Raw genomic sequence first — 23,532 nt, forward strand, 5'->3', positions numbered from 1 at the left:
CCTTTTCTCAAATAGCACTTTGTTCATCTCTGTTTTTTAGAACTTGTGTCATAGCGTTAACTGGAAGCTGACCTGGAAGCTCCTTGAAGGTAGGGTCTCCTTCCCAGTACCCTGGCAGAGGATCAATAAATGTTTATTAAGTGAAGCACTTCATTTCACGAACGACATGCCGCTTACAGACGCTCTCAATCAACTCACAAAACAAGCATTAAGTTACCTATAAACTAGGCATTTAACAGACACCAAAATCCTAGAACTCCAGGGAGGGTGAGGTGATGCGAGCGAGGGATCACCAGAAGATGCGGTCCGCCGTGCCGTGACGTGCTTCCGGCGCGACGCTTTCCTTCCACGCCGGGACTGGGGGGAGGGAGGCGGTCATTGGCCTTAGCGCCTTTTCTGGCGGCGGTAGATTTGAAGCGATTTAAAGGACTGGACCCCGGGAAGAGGAAAGTGTACTGGTGCAAGTAGGTGGCGCGGGGTCCGTGTTCTTTCGGTGGCGTTCTTTGCAGCAGTGCCCGGGTACGAGAGCGGGAAGGGCCCGAGGAGAGGGGCGGAGCCGACGCGATAGGCCCAGACCGACTTAAGCGTCTTCCCCTCGAGGTATCGGGGCTGCCAGGTGCCAGGGGCGGCCCCCAAGGACCGTGGCGCTAGCCTTGCAGCTCTTGCGGTTGTAGAGGCCTTCTAACCGTGCCTCGCGAGCCTGGGAAACGGCCTTCCCCCTGCCCGCCCCCGCCCTCTCCACTCGGGCGCACACCTCCCTCCCTGACGCATTTTGCCGCACAAGCTGTAATATGGCGGCAGCGATGGTGGCCTGAACTCTAGGGAGCCGGGGTGATTTTGATGCTTCAAAATCGTAAGACTAAGCACGAATGCGGGGTAGGTGGGAGGATAGGTGGGGAAGTGGGACGCGTTACCTGCCGTCCTGTCAGATTAGGGTTGGAGAGTGGCAGGCGAGAAGCCTGGATCTCAGGGTTTAAGATTAGGCTGAAGACAGGCTTTCCCCCTACTCCGACCTTTTCCTCTCAACAGCCGGTTATCGTGCGTGAAGTGACACAGGCCACTTAGTTCTCCTGAAACTCAAATCCAGGCTCTTCCCTTCTCATCCCAGAGCTGACTCCAAGTTCTCCCACGGTTCCGAGGAGCTGTGAGCAGCGCAGGCCTTTTAGGAGGAGATAATTACTGTTTAGGAGGAGGGTGATGGCTTCGGAGCTCCATATGCCTTGGGGGAAGTGTTCGAATTTGGCTCGTCTTTAGTCTTTTAAGGTGTTGAATCGAGGTCTGCGGGAATGGAAAACTCTCAGTCGTTTTGGAAATGTTACAAAAGCACCATTTTGTGCATTGATTTTAATTTCTTCTCGCAACAGTACTTTATGCAGGACCAAGTTTTTGCAATGGTGATCAGAAATACGACCAAGGAACAATTAAGTGTTCTGGAAATTAGGGGGTACGTTAATTTTCAGTAGCTTAAAACCAGATAGAAAAGTATATGAGTGAGTCTATGGATTACTGTTTGGCAAAGAATGGCCAGTTAATTCCCCGGTTTGTATAGACGATGGAGAGGGGTGTGTGTAAACATTTTCTGAAATCGAGGTATAAAATCCAGAAAAGGCACAGATATCTAGAATGGCTGTTTCTCTCATTCATATTTTTTATGCATCCGAAAATTTACCTGTTTTATCTTCCGCTCCTTTTTTTGTTTAACCATTTGAGATAGGATTATTTCTATGAGAAATTACATACTTCTGTTTTAAACAGAGCCCATTTTACATTAACGTTTTCTAATCTATGATTCAGGATTGTTGGTGTCCTGAGATCCTAATGGGTCTTGTCTTGTAGTAGGATTCTGTGCTTTTCTCGTTTTGTTTTTTAACTTCGTTTACCTTTTTAAGGTTTTTGTCTTTGCAGGCTCTTGTCACGGTTGCCTTCCCCTGTTGTCAGGGGTGTACAGGTATGCAAACTTCCTAGGTCAGAAACTTTGGATTTGTTTCTGGCCCAGCCATCTTTCTGAACCTCAGTTTTTTTCATCTATAAAATGATACTTGATTTCAGACTATCGTCAGCTGTGGGCTTCAAAAATAAATATTCAGGTTTGCTAAAATTCTGTGTAAAAGAACTCTGTGGTTCTCGAATGAGTGAAGTGAAGAGTATACATTACATTTATTGTGACTTGTTAAAGGCCTTTGATTTTTGGTGCTTGTTATTGTGGTCTTGCAGTATCGGTGGCCTCTAAGTAAAGTCTTTGCCCTTTGGTATTTTGCATATTTTTTCCTGTCAGGCAGCATCCATTCTCTATGCAAAGGGAAATTGGTAGCATTCATAATAGGATGAACTAGTTTTATTAGTTATCAGGACACCATCTACAATTAATTCTTCAAATGTTGCTCTTTTAAGAAATACATGTTAATGTTTTCCCTTGTTTTATTTGTAGGATATTTCAACAATTATAATGTATTTATTTTATGTATCCTGATGTGCTAAGGTGTGTTACTTGTTCTATGTAGTTGGAATCCATAGATAATTAATTCAAGTGATTTGAAGAGTTTGTTGCAAATCTCTCTGCTACATAGTGGTATTGTTCTTTTTTTTTTTTCTTTAATATTAGCACCAATTTTCAGTTTTCATTTGATTAAGTGTCCATAGTTTTGACCTGGTTTAATGCATAAATGGTCTCCATAAGAACTCAGTATATTTTTATTTCCGTAAGGCAAATCTTGCATCTTGAAATTTACTACAGGCAGTATTATAAATACTCAGAGAAAACTACTGTAACTGGGACTGTATACTTTTAGTGCCAGACAGGAAATCTTTTGCACTTTGTTTTAGTTTGAGTAGTGGCTTAAAATGATTACCAGCTTGTTCTTGAAATTTAAATACATCATACTTATAAATATAGATATCAATTTTTGGTATTAAAATGGTTATTTTTAAAACATGAATGATTCCTCAACTTACTGATTTTTAACTTGCATGAAGCCTGGTGGTTTATATATTAAGCTGCTGTTAATTGTGCATAAAGTTTAGCTTAAGGTTTATTCATAATTAAATCATTGCATTGTGGTCATGGTGAAAAGTAAAATTATGTAAGCCATTATCTGGAATATTTGTGAATAAGCTACTTTTCTACATTGAAGCTGTAGTCTAAACCAGAAAACTCTTGCTTTTTTTTCCGCTTGTGACTTTGAGCCAGTCACTTCAGCTCTCTAATCCTCTTGTTCTCAGTGTATAAAATCAGAAGATTGGACCAGATTATCTATTTTCTTCAAACTTCAAAAGTGTGTAATTTTTTATTTAGGAGTTACTGGATTGAATAACATATTGCTAGGATGGTGTGATTCTATCACTGAAGACAGTGGGATAAATTTATCATTATAAGAGTTTAGATAATTGCAGGTACAATATTAATATTAGCAGAGATTTCCCAGTTAGTATATGCTTTTTTTTTATATGTAGTACTAACATAGTTGTACTACATTTTAATGTCTCTCAGATTGTATATGCAAAAAGTTATTTAACACCGATCTTGGAAACATAACAGCTTTTCTCTTTTTAAGTTTTCTGAAGGATTTAAGAATTTAGTAAGTGCCTATACACTGTTAATTATGTTTTTACCAGGGCAGAGGTTTGTGACTGTCAGAGACACTAAGGGAAGGGGAACTGTACAGAAAATCATAGTTGCCTTTTTCTGACACCTCAGAACGTTAACTTGTTTGTACTTAATTCGCTAGCAATCTGGCATTCGTAAATGTATTTATGTTTTTTTAAGCAGTCCATTTTTAATTCTCATTTGATCTCTGTGAATTACATTAAGGTAGGGTAAAAAATGAATGTAAAATGCGAATGTTAGATTGCCATCTTTGAAAGTAATCTTCAAGATCTGCTATAGTTTTAGCTAAACTTAATGTGATTGCACTTTGAGGTGGAAGTCTTATATGAAAATTGTTACCTTTTTATTAAAGTTAAGCAGATGAGAACTTCCCATCTTTGTTTCTTGGTTTTTTTTTTTTTTGCTGTACGTGGGCCTCTCCCGTTGCGGAGCACAGGCTCCGGACGCGCAGGCTCAGCGGCCATGGCTCATGGGCCCAGCCGCTCCGCGGCACGTGAGATCCTCGTGGACCCGGGCACGAACCCGTGTCCCCCGCATCTGCAGGCGGACTCTCAACCACTGCGCCACCGGGGAAGCCCTGTTTCTTGGTTTTGAACTGAAGATGTTCTCTGTTATAGTGGATTCTGTTTAATGGAAAAAAAAAAAAAGAAAATAGACAATAGAAAGCAGCCCTAGAAGGCAGATCTAGAAAACAACCTCTATTTCAACTATGGAATAGGCCGAGAAGATTTACTAACTACAGATACGTATTAGCCATACCCCAGGTGAGAAACAGTACATATGGGAGAAAAGGCACTTTGGTAATGTAGTCCTGGGCCAGGCATTGTGCTTGGTGTTGAAGTTATAAAGGATCTGAGTTCAAGGAGTTTACAGACAAGTTTATGATAATGAAAATAAAATTCAACGAACGAGAATCATTTAAACTTTAGAGAGTCAGGGTGAAATTCCCAGAGTGTACTTTGGCTATGTTGAATCTTTAAGGACACTTAGGAATTAGCCAAGGGAATCAGAAATGTCAAAGACCCACTTGTCATCTTAATAGTTTAAAGTATTTACTGTCTCCTTTTTCAAGACCAAATGCTGTGCTGACTCCCTCATACTGTGTGAAACTTCCAAGTAATTCTTTGAATGTAATAAAGTCACTGCATTATTTATTGCCTAATTACAAATACCATGTTCTTTACTATATATTTTACTAATTAGTTGCCTGTGTCCTTCTCCCGCCCCCCCCCCATCCTTCATGTTACTTTAGGGTGAATATGGAAATTATTTTATGTATGAAACTACGATATTAAACTTTTTACTTATGAATTTGTTAACGTCTCTCTGATATTTTTATGAAATATATTTGTTGCAGAAGTTTATACATCCTAGCATTTAATATTTTGAAATTTTGTTACATTATATATTGTTGACATACAAAAATGTGATAGTGTTGATAACATTTAAAACAACATATTGTAATTCTATCTGGTTAGAAGAAAGTGGAACAATATACATAAAATGTTAAAAGTCAGGATTTTATGCATTTTTGTGTACTCTGACTTTTTTCAGTGAGCTTATTAACTTTACTGATTATCTTTAAAAGTATTTTCATTATAAATAAAGTAGATGAAATTAAGTATGAAATACTCAGATGTCTGATAGAGTCAGGCAGATGAGGTGAATGCAAGAGGTCAAGTAGATGATAAATGGTAACAGCTAACATGCAATAGTGGAAACTAGGTCAAACTGGAACATATATACCTCATCTAAAGGGGCACACTATGCTGATTGCTGTACAGGAGTGGGGCATGTTGCTACGTATGGTGATTTTTTTTTTTAAGAAAAATTTATATCTGCATTTTATAAAATAGCTGCAGCTCATTTAGATTAAACAACTTTGCAGTGAACAGTTCACCTGCAGACTACTGCTCTGAAAGCTGTCTTTATGTACTATCCTTAGGAAATTCATGACTTATTTTATTGAAAATTGCATAGACTTGAAAATTGCATAGGCTTGACTTTTTCCCCTGAATTGTATTTTTGGTATCTCTCAGTATTTTCTCTTTACTCATTCTTGAAAAAAAGAAAGAAAGACAGAAAAATTGACTAGATATTTGTCTTGTGTTTGATTTTAGATATTGTAATACCAGGAAATAATAAAGAGGAAATACTGTGTCCTGTTTCTGATTAGATAAAATTTGATTTCAGTAATGTTAGAGACATAGCATTGAGCCATCTTTTGTGTCACCATTGCTCTTCATCAGCTACTAATGTTAGAACATTTACATACTCGAGATATTTGTACAGTGCTTTAAATAATAATATGCTGTCTTTCATCTTTCTTAAACTTAAGTCATATGTGATTTGTTATTTCAAGCAACCATTTAAATCTATTTCTATGAAAAGTACAGTATCCCCACATGGTATAACCTAAATGTATATTATAACCACTCACAGACATGTACGTTATAATCTTAGAAAATTATATGTACATTTTCTATTCTATTATGAATTTTTAATTTATAACAGTAGTTATGTTTGTTAAAGAAAGTAGTACATTGAGGCAAAAACACTCTCCAGTCTTAAAACCAAACACCATAGTGATTATTTCCTTTCAATCTTTTTTTTTTTTTTTTTTGGCTGCATTGAGTCTTCCTTGCTGTGCACGGGCTTTTCTCTAGTTGCAGTGAGTGGGGGCTACCGTTTGATGGTGCCGCGCAGGCTTCTCATTGAGGTGGCTTCTCTTGTTGCGGAGCACAGGCTCTGGGTGTGCGTGCTTCAGTAGTTGTGGCTCATGGCCTCTAGAGCTCAGGCTCAGTAGTTGTGGTTCACGGGCTTAGTTGTTCCGTAGCATGTGGGATCTTCCCGGGCCAGAGCTCAAACCCGTGTCCCCTGCATTGGCAGGTGGATTCTGAACCACTGCATCACCAGGGAAGTCCTCCTTTCAATCTTTTTTTTTTCTTTTTGTAAATCTTTGAATTTCAGGGTTAAGAGTAGTTTATGTGATTATAATAATATTGCATATACTGTTTTATATCTTGATTATTTTTAACAAATTATGAGCATTTTCCAAATTATTAATCTTTGTAAGCATTGCTTCAATAACTATGATATTTTATTCAACTAGAGACCATAATGTAACCATTTGTCATAATATTGAATAGATTACTTCTGATAGTATATTACTGAAAGGAGCACTAAGATGGCCAGCTTTATACATGAAGGCTTTCTAAATTTAAGATAGTTCCTTACAGTAGATTCCTAGCAATTGGATTTTTTAAGGTATAAACCAGTTTAAGGTATAAAAACTTAAGAGGTTCACATATGTTTCCAGAGGAGTTACTTACTGTATTGGGAATTATTCTTTTAAAATATCTTTGCTATTTTAATAGGCAGAAAATTATCTCATTTTATTAGTATTTCTTTAAAAATATTTTTCCTGCTTATAAAATTAGTACCTGTTTGTTGAAGAAAATTTGGAAAACAGAAATGCATAAAAATTACTTTTAAATTAATGGCCCAGGTATTATCAATGTTAATATTTTGGTGTAAATCCTTTTTTTTTTTTAAGATGTATTTGACATATAACTTTATATTTGTTTCAGATGTACAACATGATCACTTATTAAATGTATACATTGCAAAATGATCACCACAGTAAGTCTAGTTAACATTCATCATCTCACATACTTACAAAATTTTTTTTCTTGGGATGAGAAGATTGTCTATTTAGCAACTTTCAAATATGCAGCACAATATTATTAGCTATGCTGTACATTACATTCCCAGTACTTTATATGTTCAGGGTTTGGGGTTTTTTTTTAAGATTCCATGTGTAAGTGAGATTGTACAGTATTTGTCTTTCTCTGTCTGACATATTTCACTTAACATAATGCCCCCAAGGCCCATCCATGTTGTCACAAGTGGGAGGATTTTTTTCTTTTTTGTGACTGAATAATATTCCCTCTGTGTATGTGTTTGTAAAACATTTGGAGTTTGTTTTCAAGAACATAGTAAATAGGAAATCAACTGTAACTGTAAACAATTCAATATGTTTTGGGCAGTGCTATCTATACTAATTTTGTAAGAATAAAAATCTACCTGGGATATTGTGGCTAAACAGATAACTTTAGAAGTTATTTAAGGAAATAAATAAATCACTAAACTTCCTCTTCTCTTCTACCCTCAAAAGTAGAGAATTTAAGAAGGCCTGTAAAAGTTTTTCAGAAGATAAAAGATAATCAGGTACTAAGTAGTAATTTAATATTTTTCTTTAAGATAGGATAGTTTACTCAGATTTATGGATTCAGTGTATTCTCAACTTCAAATGTGCATGAGTAAATAAAAACTTAATGCAACAAACTTGGCAAGATTTTAAAATTACTAAGTTTTGTTTTGTTTTATTATTCTCAGGAAGTCTTTGTCTGTAGTCTCCTGGAGGATTGAAAGGCATCTTTTTTGCTTTATATCATGTGAAACAAATTTTTAGTATATATATTTTATCTTTTAGAAGTAAAAAATGGAGGAAGTTGTGAGAAAATGGTATTTCCCCCCCTTTCCATGCAATAAAGAATAAATACATAGAATTTGTATTTTTCAAATTGTTGGTAATTTGAGCAAAGTCTTCCATGCTTTTATTGTTGAGTATTCTGACTTGTGGTTTGTGGTATGTGTAAAATTGATAGGAATGGTGGTAGTTATATGAACCTATATGTGTGATAAAATTGTGTAGAACTAAATAAATACACACACAAATGAGTACAGGTAGAACTGGGGAAATGTGAAGTGTATAAGCATTGTTATGCTTTTATGCTACAGTTGTGCTATTATACCATAGTTTTGTAAAAAGTTACCATTGGGGAAACATGTATCTATATATTATTTCCTATAACTGGATCTGAAATTGTCTCAATAAAAATTTCACTGGATTTAAAATATCATTCACTGCTTACTGAGCTAGCTACCAGCTTAGATACTATAATTTTCAGAAACACATAAACATTTCAGTTAGTCTCTGTTCTAAACAGATGAAACTGTCATTTTTATAGTGCACCATTTTGGATGCTATTTACACTAAGTGCCTTTGTTTCTTCTGCTTTTCACCTTACCCTGTCATTCTCCACCAAGTATTACAATTCAAACATTCTAAGTTCTTAAAATAAATGCCTATCAAAAGAATGTCTTAACTAATAGCTATCTGCTATGTAGATAAAACTTACATACAGTATCTCACTGATATTTTTTGTGTCTACACTAGCGTATCAGTAAAGGCTATTGTTTATGATCAAAAAATAGCTTTATATGTAAAATGTAATGTATTTTTACTCAGAATGTAAATCTGCCATATATTACTATTGTTAAAGTATCCCACTTTCTTCCTTGGGGAATTATTTTTGGCATTTTTGGGGAATTTAAATGTTTTTCTTTTAAAAACTCCACCATTTTAATCAAAATTTATTTTGTTTTCTAGGTGCAAAAAGATTGGATCAGTTTGTCCTTGATTTTTCTCTATTTAAAGGTAATCTGCCTGCTTAGTTCACTAACCATATAGACTTAATACAATTTTCTGTTTGAGGTGGCAATCTATATTTGGTTGTTAAAATAGAAATTGTGTTATATAATGGCTAGACCTATGTCTTTTCTGATTGTCTCACAAGATGCAATCTAATCTCTCAAAGAAAAGAATAATTCATGTGATTTATGTCATGGAAATAAATATTAAAATAAATTCAGACTACATTTTTCATTTATGCTCCACAGAGTTTTGTTTTGTTTTCAGAAATGTATGAAAAATCTTTGCTGTTTTCGTCTGTTTGCCTGAAACTGTATTTTACTCATAGATTGAAGTATTGAAGCCATGGGAATAAAGGTTCAGCGTCCTCGATGTTTTTTTGACATCGCCATTAATAATCAACCTGGTAAGGAAATTAATGTCCCTATTTAACATTTATATATAAGTACTTAATATTTTAAGTTAGTAAAGAAGTTTAAACCAGCTACCTTCTTTTTCAGCTGGAAGAGTTGTCTTTGAATTATTTTCTGATGTGTGCCCCAAAACATGCGAGAACTTTCGTTGTCTTTGTACAGGTTTGTTGACGTTTTCACTTGCCCTGATAGTAGTCCCATTTAACTTCAGTTTGCTTTGATTTTTTATTTAACATGTTTTAGAGTTTTTCATGCATATTATTTCCTTCTCAGCATGCTGACTATGCAACATTTACTAGACATGAAAGTAATTCTTATACATATTAATTGTAATGGGATTGTATCTGAGATTGATTTCTACACAATAGAAAAGCATGGGTGCTTTTTAAATGAATTTTTTAAAAAATTCCTGAGGGAAGTTAAAATTCTGTAGTTTAAGGAAGTCTGTATAGGTCAAGAGAGATGTATTTTACTGGGCAAAAGCTTTCATCATTAATTTTTTTTAACTTTTAAATGTTATATTTATTTTACTTAAATTTTTCTTCTAGTTTTATTGATGTAAGTGACATATACTGCTGTATAAGTTTAAGGTGTACAGCATAATGATTTGATTTACTTGCATCATAAAGTGATTATCACAAAAAGTTTAGTGAACATCCATAATCTCATATAGATACAAAATTAAAGAAGTAGTGAAAAATTTTTTTCTTGTGATTTCATCATTAATTCTGCTTTAATACTACTTCCTTAATTTCTTTTCTACTTAACAGCCTACTAATTTTTCTTCTTTGTAGGTGAAAAGGGGACAGGGAAATCAACTCAGAAGCCATTACATTATAAAAGTTGTCTCTTTCACAGAGTTGTCAAAGATTTTATGGTTCAAGGTGGTGACTTCAGTGAAGGTAAGACTTTGATTCCCATGAAGAAAATCATATGTTTATATTCTTTGTTAAATACATGGATCTCAAAGTTAGACAAATCTCTAGAAGTACTAGTCCAGTTTTCTTCTCAGTTTTTCTTCTCTTTCTTTGATCTTTGGTCAAACAGTTAGAAGAACTGGGAATTCCCTGGTGGTACAGTGGTTGGGACACGGAGCTTTCACTGCCGAGGGCCTGGGTTCAATCCCTGGTTGGGGAAATGAGATCCTGCTGCTGTGGAAAAAAAAAAAAAAAAAATTAGAAGTACTCATAGAAATAGATAAAAAGGAGGAAACACATAGGAAAAAATTTCATGTTTGATACATGAATTAATTTCAGAAATTTGCTTCTGGTTAAAAAACAAAACACTATTCATCTCTTAGTAGCCTATCAGTGTTCATGTTTGATTTTTGTCACAGCCAGTAATCCTTTACTACAGTATAGTTTTTACCTCTATTATTGTAAAAACATTGAAACTGTATTTTTAAAGACACTTTGAGAAGCTACTAGTAATTTCTGTTAAAAGACCTACATAATCATTAGAATCTGAACATTCTTTCTTCTACAGATCTTAATAAGCTTTGTTACACTCATACTCTTGTATCATAGAGGAGAGAAAGTAATTTGGGATCTTGTCAGTATTGACTTTAAGTTAAGGTCTTATAATTTGCTGTGAACGTTTGAGTATTGTTGATTCCAAGTCATTCAGGTAACTACTTTGTAAGAAGCATTGTGTTTAGGTAGGACCTTCGAGGAGATTACTGACTTATCAGTTCTAAGAGTCCATGTTTTTTCATTCTTAGGAAATGGACGAGGAGGGGAATCCATTTATGGAGGATTTTTTGAAGGTAAAAATGTTTATGTTTAAATTGTTTTTAATGTTTTCTAGTATTCATTTGATTTTTCTCTATTGAATCAATAAGATTATTGATATACTAATATCCAACTACCTTCAACTAAACGAAGTTAATTTTCTTGTGAAAAATTTTATGTGATAGACTATAAAGGTAGGATTTTTTTGTGATTAGTACATTCATACATTATATTACTTGAAGGGTTTCAGTGATCTGTAATAAACTTTTAGAATTGTAGTGCTAGAATAGGAACTTCCATAGCTTGATCTTAATCTTTATTAAAAGAGATTCAGCTATATTTCTTAGTGACAATATCAACATGTTTGTGCATCCATTTTTCTATGAAGATTTTTTTTTTTAATCTTTGATATTCTGAATTTGGCTGTAATGTTTTTCCCAAATTTAAGTTTTCTGACTGGAATTTTTTATTAATGTGAAGATCATTTGAAAGACTATAAACATGTGATTGTGGAATTAATTTCATATTTCCCATCTTTCCCTTTTGGGAGTCAGTGAAATTTTGTTTCACGTTCCACCTGCTTTTTTCCAATTCTAATCCAAGATTCGAAGGCAATCTGCTCTTTCTACCATGGCAGAGATTAAGTTTAATGAGTTCCTCTCTGTGCTAAGAATAATATTGAAAGGGGGTTGATAAAGTATTTGGATTTTATAGCAAGGGATTGATAATTAGAAATATTTTAATCTGAAAAGATGGAGGAAATTGGTTAATATTAAATTTCTCTTCCTTTAACCTTTTATCTAAATTTTGTCTGACACTAAAGAGCACATGATATGAACACAAGATATGAAGAGGAATGAAAATTAATTTTGGGGGGGGAGTTATACCTATAACTGAAAACTTTGCTTCTCTGTAGATGAGAGTTTTGCTGTTAAACACAACAAAGAATTTCTCTTGTCAATGGCCAACAGAGGGAAGGATACAAATGGCTCACAGTTCTTCATGTAAGAATTTATGATCTGATGATTTAAAATATCACTTTTTCAGTGTGTCGTTTCTGTGTGCCTGCTACTGATCACTAATAAATAGGAGAGGGACGTATGACGGAGAGAATTTTTGAAGGAGGAAGAACAAAGAATTGTTGAAAGGGGAGTTGAACTGTACTGCTAAAGTTTTCAAAAGATGAAGACTTTTGTCAAGAGGACTCAGGAGCGAGCTTGAGGGGTGGCATTCCCCCTGGCCAAATTAGGACAAGTTGAGCATTGATTATTTTGAAAATAAATAATGATGGTATCATATTATCAAATAAAATGGAAATCCAGGAGTCCATTCAGATATAAATAATAAATGAATAAATAACAAGGGAGAAAGAAAAACTGTCCTTAGTAGAATGCAACTAATAAATGTAAAAGGAATTATAGCGTTAGAAATGTCCCTGTTTTGCAGTCATCTCAGTAACATTGATTCAGGAAAGAATTACCTATGGATGGTAAATTTATAGGGTAAATTTAACAAGGAACAGGATGTTTGCATTGAGTACCTCTTTGTAAATTACTTAATTATAAAGAGTAAAATACAGTTGTTCCTCATTTTTCAAAGATTCTGTCTTTGTGAATTTGCCTACTCACTAAATTTATTTGTAACCCAAAGTCAATAGTGCTGATGTTTTCCAATTCTGACTACAAAAAAATTGTTACCAGGGCTCTTGTCAGCAATTCATACTTTATCATGTCCCATGGGTAAAGATTTGCTCTCCTCTTCAATAACTGTAAACTCTTCTGGTCTCAGAAGAACTTAATCTGTTAGCATCACGTGGATTATTCTTGTGTTTTCTATTCTACATTTGTAACTCCCTTCTTCAACAGTGAGAAATCTCCCTCCGAGTGTGTTCACAATTTCTACTCATTTGTTGAATCCTATATTTAAAAATTGCCATCCTATACCACTGTGAAGAGTAACCTACTAACTAGAGTTCACTATTTATTTATAGCAATTTTTGTTTTTACAGTGAGGGTATATAGATAAATTATCATGTTTTAAAATGACTTGGGTTAGTACTTTTTAGTGTAAATTTTGTGTGGTTTTGTGACTCAAGATATGTTAAATTCATTTCCAGTTATATTTCATTTGTTCTCCCTCTCAGGTTGATTTATTTCTTGCCTTTTTTTAAAGCTTTTAAAACATTAACATGATTCCAAGAGTCAAAGCCAAGATAATACTTCTGAAGTATCACTCCCACCTAACTCTTCATTCCCATTCCCCCATTTTTTTACCCTTTTTTTTCCCACCACCTATCCATATTAGTAACCAACCTCATTAGTTTCTGGTTTATTTTTCTGTATATCTTTTTACAAACATAAGCACAGATATATATTTTTTTCTTATTTTCCCTTTCTTCTTACACAATAGATAGTATACTGTATATGTTCTTTTCTTTTCACTTAATGATACAACCTAGAAATCACTCCATATCAGTTCATAGAGATCTTTCTCATTTTTTTCTTCCCCACAGATGCATAGTAGTCTGTTGTGTGTATATACTGCAGTTTATTCAGCCAATTGCCTATATACAGGTGTTTCTGATTTTTTTAATGAAAACAACTTATATCACATTTGTTGTAGGAAAATTAGAACACACAGATTAAAAGAAGAAAAACAATCCCATCCCCAGAGCATCTTTACATGCAATAAAAATACAGGTAGATAGTTGCATATAGTCTGTAATCAACTTTCGGATGTAATATAAATTTCTTTGTACATCACTAAATATGAATTAACATGTTAATCCATTGTTTGAATGTACTGTGGTTTTATTTATTTAATCTTAGTTTTGAACATTTGGTTTGCTTCTTGTTTTCAGACTGCTATAGTGAACGTTGTTGTGCCTATTGTTTGACGCATTTTTTAATTCTTTTATGTAAGTTGCTAGAAGTTTACTTAGTGAAATGTTTACACATTTTTAAGGCTACCCATATATTTTGCTACGTTGACTTCCAAAAGGAAGTGTGTAGTTTACTCTAGAGCAACAGTATGTAAGTGCCAGTTTCACCAGATCCTCAGCAACACTGAATGTTATCATTTATTTTCACTTTTTAAAATAAAATCCCTCCTGTGCTTACCAAACCCATATGTTAAATTCAAATAACCCTTCATGTATATTCTCAGACTCTTCCAATTGTTGGTTTCTCCTGACCTCTTTCCACTTCTAGATAACTATTCTTTACTACTTCTGTGTTCTGTTGTTTTTTTTGCTTTTTTTTTTTTTTTTTTTTTTTTTTTTTTTTTTTTTTTTTGTGGTACGCGGGCCTCTCACTGCCGTGGCCTCTCCCGTTGCGGGGCACAGGCTCCGGACGCGCAGGCTCAGCGGCCATGGCTCACGGGCCGAGCCGCTCCGCGGCATGTGGGATCTTCCCGGACCAGGGCACGAACCCGTATCCCCTGCATCGGCAGGCGGATTCTCAACCACTGCGCCACCAGGGAAGCCCTTCTGTTGTTTTTTTAAACGAAAAAACTTCAGTTTTTAATCTTTTTAAAAATGTTTTATTTTATTGTTTTATATTAATTATATAAAATTTGTCATTTTAACCATTTCTTAACTGCATAACTCACTGGTATTAATTATATTCACAATGCTCTGCAACTACCACCGCTATTTCCAAAACTATTTCATCATTCCAGAGAGTAGCCACTTTCCCTTTCCCTCAGCCCCTGGCAACCTTTATTCTACTTTCTGTCTCTATGAATTTGCCTATTCTATATATGTAAGTGGAATCATACAATATTTGTCCTTTTGTGTCTAACTTATTTCACTTAGCATGTTTTCAAGGTTCATCCATGTTTTATAGCATGTATCAGAACTTCATTCCTTTTTATGATTGAATATCATTCTGTTATATATACATACCACATTTTGTTTATCCATATTCATTTGTTAGTGGGCATTTGGGTTGTTTTCACTTTTCGGCTATTGTGAATAATGCTGCAGTGAACACTGGCATATGTATTTGTTTCCCTGTTTTCAGTTCTTTCAGATAGATACCTAGGAATAGAATTTCTGGATCATATGGTAGTTCTGTGGTTAGCTCTTTGAGGAACCACCAAACTTTTCCACTTTCATGTTTCCACCAGCATTATACAAAGAGTTCTAGTTTTTCCATTCTCATCAACACTTTTTCACCAATCTGAGAGTGACCATGAAAGCAATGCAAGTATTGGTTTAGGGGTTACAAATAAATTCTACTGAGCAAGCCAGTGGACAAATATGTAATCTGTAAAGTGAGGATTGACTGTATCTTGATGCAAATTATATACACTAAATGTAACACAAATACATATATAGTGTACACGTAGGTTTTTATATTTCTAGGTGGTTTTAGCAAGTTCAGGTGATCATAGCTGTTACAGTGAGAAAACAATAACAGGTTATTTTTAAAATAAGGTGAACTTTTAAAAATACATGTATGTGTTAGAATTTTTTTTTTAGTGTGTGTGTTTTAATCAAAAGTTAGTTTAAATTGTGTTCCTTCTTCCAAATTTCTAATGCCTTTATTGATAAGATTTTTAAAGTAACAAATCGTGTACAATGCCCATATTCAGTCTGTTGTACCAGTGTGTCTTCATAGCTACTCAGATAGCAGCTTCCTTAGCTACAAAGCTTTAAGGTTGATGTGGAGAAAAGAAGGATTTTTAAAAATTACTTTTTGCTAATTTTAGGTTTTGTTCAAATTTTAATGCAGTTATCTTTCTTCAATGTGAAGTTTACTTTACGTTAGGGATAACAAACTCAAATACCCATAGGTCTTAGGCAAATAATATAAGGGAGTAAAGGCTTCTGGGACAAGAAGCTTAATGATAAATCTCTGTATTAGAGAAGGCAGGGATACTCAGCCTGACCAGTTATTGCCACATGCCAGGTGCCATGTCTTTCCATGTTTTCAAAAAGGTCTGGAATCGGGATTTTTATATAGAAGTATCCAAATTTTTAAGTGTTGGCAGCTAATTAAAAAATTTATAAACACTACATGGACCATTTCTGTTCAGGTCCAACAGAACATGTATGAGGACATCAGAATATGACCTGGGCTTTAACTGTTGAAAATGTTAAGATTGAAAAACACTGTTGTTAAACCCATAAACTGGTGAAATGGTTTGATAAATTATGGTATGCCCAGACAGTAGAACACTGTACAACTATGGATATTCAGTAAGAACCCAGTTACGTGCAAGAAACATGGGTGGATAGAAATAACACCAAAATGTCAACTTTAATTTCATGTAAGTTTTCAACAGTGTATAGGTATTTCAGAACAAGTTTTTGAAAATGCATTGTCGAAAGCATCTTGCATTTGATTCTATTTAAGGTTAAGGTAAATAAGATTCTGTTATGTTAAGACCGCATATATATGATTTCTTTGTTTGCTACTTTGTTTCCAATGCAGTTATTTTCTTTTCCTTTTTAGAGTTGCTAACTTTGTTTTTCTCTGACTTTGTTTTTATTCTTCTATCTGATGACTTCCAAAAGAACAACAAAACCAACTCCTCATTTAGATGGGTAAAGATTATTTTAATTTATTTTACAACCTACTTTAAATTAATATTAAAATAAGAAGCTTTTATTTAGTCATCTTTACTTGACTCTTCAGGCATCATGTTGTTTTTGGGCAAGTGATTTCTGGTCAAGAAGTTGTGAGAGAGATAGAAAACCAGAAAACAGATGCAGCTAGCAAACCATTTGCTGAGGTGCGGATACTCAGTTGTGGAGAGCTAATTCCCAAATCTAAAGGTAAAAACAAGTATATATTTCTCTTTCTTAAAATCTGTTTATTTATTTGGCTGTGTTGCATCTTCGTTGCTGCACGTGGGCTTTCTCTAGTTGCGGCTAGCAGGGGCTACTCTTCGATGGGGTGTGCGGGCTTCTCATTGCGGTGGCTCCTCTTGTTGTGGAATGGGCTCTAGGTGCACGGGCTTCAGTAGTTGTGGCTCATGGGCTATAGAGCGCTGGCTCAGTAGTTGTGGTGCACAGGCTTAGTTGCTCTGCGGCATGTGGGATCTTCCCGGACCAGGGCTTGAACCCGTGTCCCCAGCATTGGCAGGCAGATTCTTAAGCACTGTGCCACCAGGGAAGTCCCTAAAAGCAAGTATATATTTCTGATAACTCTTATGCACACAAAACAAACACACTCTAATTAGTTGGCACGATCTTTACACTAAAGTGAATATAAATATGAAGTTTTTGTGTTTTTAAATGTATTTTTGTGTTTTTCAGATGTGTTTTATCTTACTTCATACTTTGTTCATTTATCATGGAACTGCTTAACTTTCCTTGAATTATTTGCAATAATTCACCCATCTGCTTCCACTTTATTTGGGGGGCTTTTTAAAAAGTGTAGTTGTCTAAATAGCATGGTAAATAAATATTCTTCTAGGGAAAGAGACAGTGTGGGGAGGATGACAGTTGAAGAGATTAACATAGACTAATAAACTTTACGGGAATAAATTATTTCCCCTTCATGCACTGCTTAGATTCAGAAGCATCTGGCATGTTTGAGAAACTTACTTAGACAATAACACTTGAAGTTAACACGACTGGTAGTTTGATATATTATCTGAAATGGTAGAACTTGGTTTTTTAAGTATTTTAAGTCTTTATATTATATAAAAATATGTAACTGCTATTGTTTATTACAGATATTGAGCCTGACACTCTAAAAGTAATGGGGTGAGATTACCTTCAAATCTGTAGAAAGCAATAAAATATTGAATTGACCTAATCTTCCTATTAATCATCCAGGGAATAATAAATAATCTCAGTACTTAGTTTTTCATGGATAACAAGAGAGTCTCTGTAATCTTTTCTGATCCTCACAAGAACTGTATAATATCAATATTATTTTCCTCATTTTACAGATATAGTCAAGGAGATTAGTATTTACCACATCAGGGAACTAGACCTCAAGCCCAAGTTTGCTGGCTCCAGATCTAGAGCTTTTTCTGTTACATGTTGCCAACTCATTAAAGTCTTTAATATTCCTTTCAGAATTGCCCTAAGTAGAACATTCTGTTCTCAAATTTTAGGTATACTGATGTGCTCTGTAATATGCACGTTTTATTTTGCTTTTCTTTAGTTCCCTAATCAGGGATTGAACCAGGGCCCACAGCAGTGAAAGTGCTGAGTCCTAACCACTGGACCTCCAGGGAATTCCCTGGAGAAGGCTTATTTTTAGTTTTATTTCTCTGCATTCCACTTTGATTCTAATGATTTCACTTTCTTCTCTGTTGTGTCAAATATATACCTTGTAAACCAAGGTAAATATTGCTGCAGCTCATACTGGGACTGTTTAATTAACTTCTTGTGTTCAAGAGTCTGGATATGTATCCTTATTTTAAAACAGCAGTTATAATGTATCCTTTGTGTTCATGATGATTCAGAAAGAATGAAGTGTCTTGAGTGTCTTACCTTTTTTTGAAAAAATAGAAACTAAAAAGCAATCTAATTAATCTTTGCATATTTTAGACCCTGAATCTTCTGCTATTTAATTCTTCAAAGTGTTGTCAATACAATCAGAATATTTTGGATTAAGGCATTATTTCTTCCCACATCATCTAGAAAGTATTCATCTTTTATTCTGTACTTAACTGTTTTTTGGTTTTTTTCTTGTGTTTTGTAGTCTTCAAGGATCTTGTGTTAGGATCTATTCTCTGCTTATAAAAGTTAAGGATGCTGTGTGGTTTACATATTACAAGAGATAATTTAAAAGCTTACATCTTAAACCATAAATGTTATCATAGACTCTAATAAATATGGTGTAAAGATTCTTTTGGTACTAAATGGTCAGTGTTCGAATATTTGCTGAAAGGATGAGAAGGTGAATGAATGTCAGTCTTTGTATATTATTATGTTTTGTTTTGTTTTATGTTTTTGCGGTACGCGGGCCTCTCACTGCTGTGGCCTCTCCCGTTGCGGAGCACAGGCTCCAGACGCGTAGGCTCAGCGGCCATGGCTCACGGGCCCAGCCGCTCCGCGGCATGTGGGATCCTCCCAGACCGGGGCACAAACCCATGTCCCCTGCATCGGCAGGCGGACTCTCAACCACTGCACCACCAGGGAAGCCCTTTTCACTTGAAGCAATAAATGCTAATTTTGCCCATGCCATTGTGGCCAGAAAGTTGTGCTGAAAGTTGATGTAGTGTTCTAGTGTGTGTTCCTCAGACTCATGCTAAGGAAGTATATCTTGCCGTTATCAGTTTCATCAGTTAGGAAAGATTTGGCCCTTTGTTACTGTCTGCACAGGAGTTACTGAAAGGCCAGGTTTGTTTTGAGTCGTACCTTCCATGCCTGCTCTGTTATGGATCACACTGTGGAAAGAGGAAAAGATCTTTATGTTTGAGGTCACACAGTTTGGCACCTGTTACACTACAGTCCTTCAATTACCATTCAGAACATTGGTCAGAATGGATTTTGTCATGCATCAATAAAATCTTTTTTTGTTTTAGGCAGAGCTGTGTCTTCCACGCAATTTATAAGTTTGATGGCCTTCTTACAATCTTAAATTGGACATAGTCAAAAAGCTTTGTGTAACACAGTGGTGTTCATCATCATCATCATCATATTTAAAACCTTGTTTGAGAGATACACACCCCACTTTAAAAATAAATAAATACCGAATCTTCTTTTTTTCTTTTTCTAACTTCCTGAAAGAAAACAAAAAGACTTCTGAAGAAATCTGACTATCTGGGCCCACCTGTAAGTGGTCTTGGTGAGTCTGGGCAGTCATCCTGGGCCTTTCCTTTGCTGTTGTGAGATTGGAAATTCTACTATTTGTGGCTATTTGAATGTGCCTGAGAAGGTTCAGAGTCAAGGGGAAGATCCTTCCAACAGATGCAGAGGAGGAACATAAGAGGCTAATCAAAACTGCATCCCTGTAGAGGCTATCAAGGGGCAGAGTGTAAGATAGAACACAGACCACTACCCTGATGAAGGTACTTCCTGGCTTTTCAAGACTTACCATGATCTCAGATCATGCTGGTCTCTTCAGAGTTCCCTGAAGTTGTTAAAGAGAGGTCTGTCCACCTTTGCCATGCAGCATGAGTTGGGGCTGATGATACATTACAGAGTACATAGAAACACAAGTGCTGAGTTATGGCAGCATGGCAATAAATAAATAGTTATATGAGTAGAAATATTGCATATATGTGGTAGAAAACAGATTACCTGGCAGTACAGAAAGAAGAGCACAATAGAGGAAGCAGCTGGTGAATCTTGTACTCAGGAGACAGTAGAAAAGATCAGACACTCATTTGTATGGTGACAGGATCCCATTTCAGTGTCTTTATCCTGGAATTAAGAGCCATGGGTGATAGCACTTTTAATGGAGAATAGTGGGATGTTAAATTTTGAAACTGTTTAGAGGGGAGACCCAGTATTTTTGAAATGAAAAGAGGTTCATTTGAGGTATAGTTCTCTTCTTTATTTCAAACCTTATTTTGGTGATGGCCTTGAGATTTCCTTCAATATAAAGGTTTCATGTGAAATTCATTGGTATAAAATTTATACCTCTCAAAAAACTAGTAAAGCAGTATTTTCTTACTATATGTTTTTACAAGTAAAATGTTCTGGAAGTTTGTTTATTCACCTTAACAACATACTAGTAAAGTCAGTACCCAGTAGTATTACACCACGTCCTACCTCCCCTCCCAACAAAGGTTAGTGAACAGGGTTGGGAATTTCTTTTACATAGTGATTGATATGCAAACTGCATAATATAAATAATCTAAAATAAACCAGAAGTGTGGCCCAAGAGTTAAAAAGTGTTGCTCTCTTATCTTACGGATGGTTTGATACTTCATATAAATGATACTTTGAAATAGATTTTAAGTGGTTAGACAGGAAGTAGGGTTTTTTGGAGAACGGGGTTACAACGGTTGTTGTCAGACTTGGGAGTTTTAAAATTTCTTCAGTTTTAAAATTTAATACAATGATTTTGTTCATAATTTAGAAAGCATAAAAGGATAGTCAGTGAAAAGTCTTTTTCCCATTTCTGCCCATCAGTTCCCATTCTCAAATTTTCTATACCATTCTACATGTATGTGAATGTTGATAATATAAGATAAATTCCTAGAAATAGAATTAACAGATTATAGAGGTCATGCATTTGTAATGTTGGTAGGCACTGCCACTAGAATATAGGAAAGTTAATTTCCCTATGCCCTTTGCAGACCCACATAATATCAAACTCTTTAATCTTTGCCAGCCTAATTATAGGGTTGGTGGTTGTTGTTGTTTTTAAAGCTGATTTAAATAAGCATTTCTCTAAGGTATTTGATGTTATGATCTCCTTAGGAGCCATTTATATTTGTTTTTATATGAGTTGATTGTTAATTGCTTTGCCTCATATTTTTACTCAACTCCAAGCCTCCTTGTATTTCCTTTTGTTTGGAGAAATTAGCCATTTTTATAAGGGTAGGTCTGTTGGTAACTATCTTAGTTTTCTGAAAATGTCTTTATTTCCCTTATGGATATTTTCACTAGATGTAGAATTCTGGGTTGGCAGTTCTTTCAACACATAAAAAAAGTGTTAGACCACTTCCTCTGGCCTCTATGGTTTCAAGTGAGAAGTCTGTTGTCATTCAAATTACCCTGTAGGTAATGAGGGAATTTTCTGCCATTATTATTTAAATTTTTTTTAATTTCAGATTTTTCTCCTGGGATTCCAATAACACAAATGTTAGATCTTTTGTTTATTGTTCTACAGGTCTCTGAGGCTCTGTTCATTTTTTGTTTGTTTTTTTTAAAATTTTCTCTGATGTTCTGGTTGGGTAATTTCTATTGGTCTGTCTCTGGTTCGCTAACAATTTCCCTGTCATCCCCACTCTGATATTGAGCACATTTTATTTCAGTTATTGTATTATTGTATTTTTCAGTTCTAAAATTCCTTTTGATACTTAATATCTTCTTTTCTCCTGAGATTTTTAAACTTTTTTTCATTTGTTTAAAGAACATTAATAATTGCTTGTGGAAGCATTTTTAAGATGGCTTTTTAAAAATCCTTGTTAATTCCAACATGTGAGTCTTCTGGGTGTTGGCATCTTTTGATTGTTTCTTTTTACTTAAGTTGTGATTTTCCTTGAAAATGGTTCTTGAAATTATTGGTGTTTTTTTTTTTTAAAATTTTGTCCTGGAAATTTGGGGTATTGTATGTTATGAGACTCTGGATTCTGTTTATGTTTTCTATTTTTAGTAGGCAGTCATCTTATATAGGTTTAGCATGTAGGTCCTGGCCTCCTTTTGTAGATTGTGGTTTCAATGATAATTCAATTTCCAGAGCCCTTGCAGTACTATTCTGGTTTCATTTGTATGCTACTGAAAAACTGGATGCTATTCAACACTGTAGTTTAATTCTCAAACCTTTTGCCATATTAGTTCTGGTCAGTTTAACATGGGGGTCTCCTCCCCAGGACTTCATCTATAAATTTAAAGAATCTTTTTCTCTAGCTTCCTTCTCTGAAATCTGTGCCACCTGCTGGTGCAGTGAGGGGAGCTGAAGCCCAGGCTTCCCACTTTGTCTCTACTGACATCACTCTGGCAAGGAAGGGGAACACTGCTTGAAAGGGAGGGTACCGGAAATCCAAATTCTCTACTTTGTCTCTGCTGATAGAGCCAAGAGGGAGTTGGTGAACCTTTTTAAAAAATTTTCCCCCTTAGTATTTGCTTAGAGTAAAGCAGGCATTGGTGACAAATTTTTTGTCCTGCTAAACCATCTTTTTTCTATTTCTCTGTCTGGAGAGAGCAGGCCTTTCTTGGGGCTTTTAAAACCCTGTGTCCATTGGCATTTCTGAGTTGCAGACTTCTCCAGCGTGATATCTAGAGTATATGGGAGACAGATTGAAAATCACCATGTCACCTTCAAATCCAGAGATCCCTGGCCACTCTGCCTTCTTTCTACCTTTCAGAGTCTTCTTATGTTTGTTTCTTTTTGTATTATGTCTAGGATTTCTGCTTATACTTAGCAGGAGGATAGGAGGAGGTGAATCTATTCCATCTTCACAATTTCTCCATTCCTTTCTTCATAATTTTAAAGTGTTGTAAAAAAATCTTCCCTTTTATATCCAGAATCTACTCATCCTTAAATTACACCTATAAAGAAGTTTGTTCAGTGCTTACTAGCACTTTGTAAGCACTCTACAGATACTACTCCACACTACTTTTTCCTGCCCCTATTTCAAACCCTAACATAGTCAGTTCTGCTATACTGCTTGTTTTGAAAGCATGCATTTATTCCATTCAGTTGA

At 35.1% G+C, this 23,532-nt stretch overlaps 1 protein-coding gene across 12 annotated transcripts in view; it reads left to right on the forward strand.

Moving 5' to 3' along the window:
• The first annotated feature begins 319 nt into the window (after positions 1-319).
• The window catches only part of PPIG (peptidylprolyl isomerase G), a 44,300-nt gene continuing 21,087 nt past the window's right edge, over positions 320-23,532 (forward strand). Inside the window, exons 1-12 of one of the 12 annotated variants that reach the window (XM_067026258.1) lie at positions 349-464; positions 1,365-1,444; positions 7,195-7,246; positions 7,782-7,834; positions 9,060-9,107; positions 9,430-9,507; positions 9,602-9,676; positions 10,309-10,416; positions 11,235-11,279; positions 12,161-12,248; positions 16,766-16,795; positions 16,887-17,026. In XM_067026258.1, coding sequence (XP_066882359.1) covers positions 9,447-9,507; positions 9,602-9,676; positions 10,309-10,416; positions 11,235-11,279; positions 12,161-12,248; positions 16,766-16,795; positions 16,887-17,026 — 547 coding nt within the window. In that variant the 5' untranslated portion in view covers positions 349-464; positions 1,365-1,444; positions 7,195-7,246; ... (1 more) ...; positions 9,060-9,107; positions 9,430-9,446. Of the gene's footprint in view, positions 465-546; positions 877-1,364; positions 1,445-1,905; positions 1,949-2,428; positions 2,480-4,352; positions 4,369-7,194; positions 7,247-7,781; positions 7,835-9,059; positions 9,108-9,429; positions 9,508-9,601; positions 9,677-10,308; positions 10,417-11,234; positions 11,280-12,160; positions 12,249-16,765; positions 16,796-16,886; positions 17,027-23,532 lie in introns of those variants that run through there. The other 11 variants (XM_067026261.1, XM_067026257.1, XM_067026254.1 and 8 more) reach the window with 11 other exon arrangements.

This window comes from Kogia breviceps, chromosome 2 (assembly GCF_026419965.1).
Source record: "Kogia breviceps isolate mKogBre1 chromosome 2, mKogBre1 haplotype 1, whole genome shotgun sequence".
NCBI classification, from domain to species: Eukaryota; Metazoa; Chordata; class Mammalia; order Artiodactyla; family Physeteridae; genus Kogia; species Kogia breviceps.